At 60.2% G+C, this 3,800-nt stretch overlaps 1 protein-coding gene across 1 annotated transcript in view; it reads left to right on the forward strand.

Annotated features, from left to right (window-relative positions):
• Window positions 1–3,399, forward strand: part of GRAP (GRB2 related adaptor protein) — a gene marked incomplete at its 3' end in the record, with an annotated part of 4,503 nt that extends 1,104 nt beyond the window's left edge. The window contains exons 2-4 of the mRNA XM_010173217.1: window positions 302–399; window positions 1,807–1,929; window positions 3,231–3,399. Of these exons, the coding sequence (XP_010171519.1) occupies window positions 302–399; window positions 1,807–1,929; window positions 3,231–3,399 (390 nt within the window). The remainder of the gene's footprint in view (window positions 1–301; window positions 400–1,806; window positions 1,930–3,230) is intronic.
• Between the last annotated feature and the right edge of the window lie 401 nt (window positions 3,400–3,800).

Here is a 3,800-nt window from a genome sequence, read left to right on the forward strand (position 1 = left end):
CCTCCAGGGACAGATTCTATCCCTCTGTCCCTGGCGTTTGGGGCAATGCTGGGCATCCCCCAGCTGCTGGCACCCATGGTGAGCCAGAGAGACCATGAGCTGGGGCTGGGGGGAGCAACCAGCTCTGTACAGGTGCCCCAAAACACCCCAAAAACATGTCACCTTTGTCAGAGTCCCCCTTTCCCCAGTTTTTGGTGGGGGATGTGAGGTCTGGCGTGGTGGTGGTCCCCCTCAGTCCCTCCCCCAGTGGGATGGTGGCCAGGCTGACACCTCCCTCCTCCTCCTCCTCCTCCCACCTTAGATCCTCAACATGGAAGATGACCAGAACTGGTACAAGGCTGAGCTGTATGGATGTGAGGGCTTTGTCCCTAAAAACTACATCAAGGTCAAGCCACACCCGTGAGTACCATCCCACCGTGCAGGGAAGGGGGAAGCCCCACTCCAGTAGCACCCACCAGCACCAGGACATCCTCTCCCCCTCACCCAGGCAGTGATCCCAACACCCAACAACCTGCCACGAACCAGGATAGCCCCACACATGGGGAAACTGAGTCACAGGGTGATGGGGCAGCGATGGGGTCTGCTGTTACCACCCAGGCAGAGGGGCTGGGAGATGACAGCGTGCCCATGTACCCCCTACATACAGAAATTCACCCTTCACACTGGGCTGCCCGCTAAATAAATGATAATTGGGGAACAACAAAGCGTGATGGGATTACGCCTGCATTAGATACAATCCTATTAGTAGGTTATTAAAGCCCAACGTAATCCACCCCTGTTTTAACCTGTGTTTTATGTATCATTATCCCCTGGTAAATCACATTTAAATGCCACAGCACCTGCTCGGGGCTGTGGCTGGGGAGCAGGAACGCGTGGGCTCGGGGCAGCCCGGGGCACATCCCGTTGCTTCTCTGGCTTTGGTTAACAGGCTGGGATGGGTGAGACACAGCTTGTTCCGTGCAGCCCCTGGGAGATGATCCATGCTGAAGGCTGATCGTTCACGGGGCAATCTTAACAGGTTGCAGAGAGTCTGCGTGACCTGGGGCTCCCAAATACAGAGCCACAGCCTTGGCAGGGACAGGAGCTGGGGACAGGTTGGCCAGAGAAGCTGTGGCTGCTCCTCCCTGGAAGTGTTGAAGGCCAGGTTGGATGAGGCTTTGAGCAACCTGGTCTAGTGGAAGGTGTCCCTGCTGCTGGCAGGGGGGTTGGGACTGGATGATCTTTAAGGTCCCTTCCAACCCAAACCAGTCTGAGATTTGATGATTCTATGTCTCTGCTCCTGCATCTCATTTTGGGGCAACCCAGGCAGGAGGGTTTCATCCTGGCACGGAGGGTTTTCTGCTTTGCAAACCCATCCTGTAGCACCTGGAAAGGTTGTTCCCACAGGGGACCATGGGACATGGGAGAAAGTGGGGGGACAGGCAGCAAAGTTGGGGACGAGACAGATGATGTGGTGAGCCGGGTGACAGGATGCGGTCACAGCTGTCAGCAATGCTGCAAAACTCTGCGTGGACGAGGCAGCACATGGGGACACGTCTGCACCCACGGCTCCCTGCGATCCCCCCGCTCCACGAAAGCCCCGTGATAAATCAGGGAGGGGAAAGGGAAGGGAAAAAACACAGTGGGGGGTCCCAGCCCCATGGGGAGCCCCACAGGGTCCCAGCCCAATGGGGAGTCCAATGAGGACCCCACTCCCAGTGGCACTGGGGTTATTGGTGTCTCCATCCTGCAGGGTGGGGATGTGACACTGGGGTGTCCCCGGGTGTCGAGGGGTGCTGGCGCGGCTGAGCCCAGTGCCCCTCATAGGTGGTACGTGGGCAGGATCTCCCGGCAGCTGGCAGAGGAGCAGCTCCTCAAGCGCAAGCACCTGGGAGCCTTCCTGATCCGCGACAGCGAGAGTGCTCCGGGGGAATTCTCCATCTCCGTCAAGTGAGTGGCTGTGGGATGAGGACAGACACATGGTGGGATGGGCAAGGGTCACCTGCAACCCCCACTTTGGGGACTGAGGGCATCAGGCCACACTTGTGCGTGGTCCACACCGTGGTGTTGGGGAAGCAGCGAGCACCCTGCCCTGCCCTGGCCACCTCAAAGGGGCTGCAGAGCCGTGGCCCCACCGCATCCAGGCACAGCCTCACCCAGGGTCTTCCTCTCCTTCCTCCCCTCTGCTGCCTGCACTGCTGCCTCACTGGGGTGCCCCTAAATAACAACCATGTGGGTAATGACTGGGCCAGCTCAGCCCAGGGGACACAACCTGGAGGAACAAGTTACCCAGAGCATCCCCAGGGATGAAGGGACACAGCACCCCAGTGCTGCAGGGATGATCATTTCGGCATGGGCAGCCAGGGCTGGAGGAAGGCAGAGTGCCAAGGGGCAGAGCTGCCCTCCCAGCCTCTCACCCCATCACTGCCCCTTCCCTGCCCCGGGCTTGGGGTAGCAGGAGCCACCCCCAGGCCAGCCAGGCACTTTCTCACGCTGCTAATCTCTAATTAAATGTTTAAGGAGGTTCTTGCCCATAATGAAAGGGAACCGTGTTTTGCCCCGTGCGTCACCAGTCCCTGCCCCTGCCTGGGGGCCTGGCAATGACGGGTCCCTGCAGTGGCCCCATGCCAGCCCATGGGCACCCCGAACTGCCACCCCCAGGCACACACCGAGGGGGTGACAGCACATGGGGCTGGAGAGGGAAACCCTGACCTGCACAATCCTCCTGAGGCTTGGGGGTCCCCAGGTGTGTGGGGGATTTGGGAGCCTGAGCCCAGCTTTCCCAGTCTCCTCCCAGTATGTGCTGAGCTGAGACCTGCAGCCACCATCTCAGCCACCAGCTGAGACCCCCCATCACCACACTTTCCTCAGACGTAGCCCCTAGTTGTCCCCTGGACAAAGCCACCTGGCCCTGCGTGTGGCTGGTGCCCTGTGAGCCCCGAGCCCACGGGCGTCCCGCTGTGCCAGGGCTGGGTGATGTGTGAGATGAGCTGTGACAGGTCTCAGCTGCGGGTCTGTGTAGCTCACATGCTGGGGACCCTCACCCACTGCCTCACCAGTGAGGCCAGGAGTGATCCCAGTGTCACCGTCACCCCTGGCTGTGGTGGGATGGGTGTAGTGTGACCGTGGGCACAGGCCCCCTGGAGAACCAGCCCAACCAGCAGCCCCTGGGCTTTGCCCACGATGCTGGAAGGGGGTCTGGGTGCTGCCAGCACCCCAAGACCAGGGTAACATCCACCCTCCATCCACAGCTACGGGCAGCACGTCCAGCACTTCAAGGTGCTCAGGGAGAGGAACGGCAAATATTACCTCTGGGAGGAAAAGTTCAACTCCCTCAACGAGCTGGTGGATTTCTACAGGACAACCACCATCGCCAAAAAGCAGCAGATCTTCCTCCGGGATGAGGACCAGACCCAGGAGGTACCATCAGGAGATGTGGTCATGGGGACACACAGGGCTGGGACACGGAGCAGGCAGCAAGGCCAGGCTGGGAGCCTGTGTCTGATCCCCTTTGGGATCCCCCAGTACCGCTGCCCAGCTAAGGTCCATGGGGAAACTGAGGCACGGACAGGCCCATGGGTCAGCAGCACCAACCTGGTCTCGCTCTGCTCCACACTGTGCTCACGGGGAGGCATCACAGGGCTGTGACTCTCCTGGGGGACAGGGAATTCCTCCTGCCTGAACTTTCCCTGCTCCTCCCTGCCTGCCAGGGGACACTGGTGATGGCCAAGAAACAGCAGAGAGGGACAAAACCCAGGACAGCAAAGGACCAGGCGCAGAGCAGCGATGGGGTCCAGACCCCCTGGGTGCAGAGTCCCCCA

The sequence above is a fragment of the Antrostomus carolinensis genome, unplaced genomic scaffold, assembly GCF_000700745.2.
Source record: "Antrostomus carolinensis isolate BGI_N321 unplaced genomic scaffold, ASM70074v2 scaffold31338, whole genome shotgun sequence".
In the NCBI taxonomy this organism is placed as follows: Eukaryota; Metazoa; Chordata; class Aves; order Caprimulgiformes; family Caprimulgidae; genus Antrostomus; species Antrostomus carolinensis.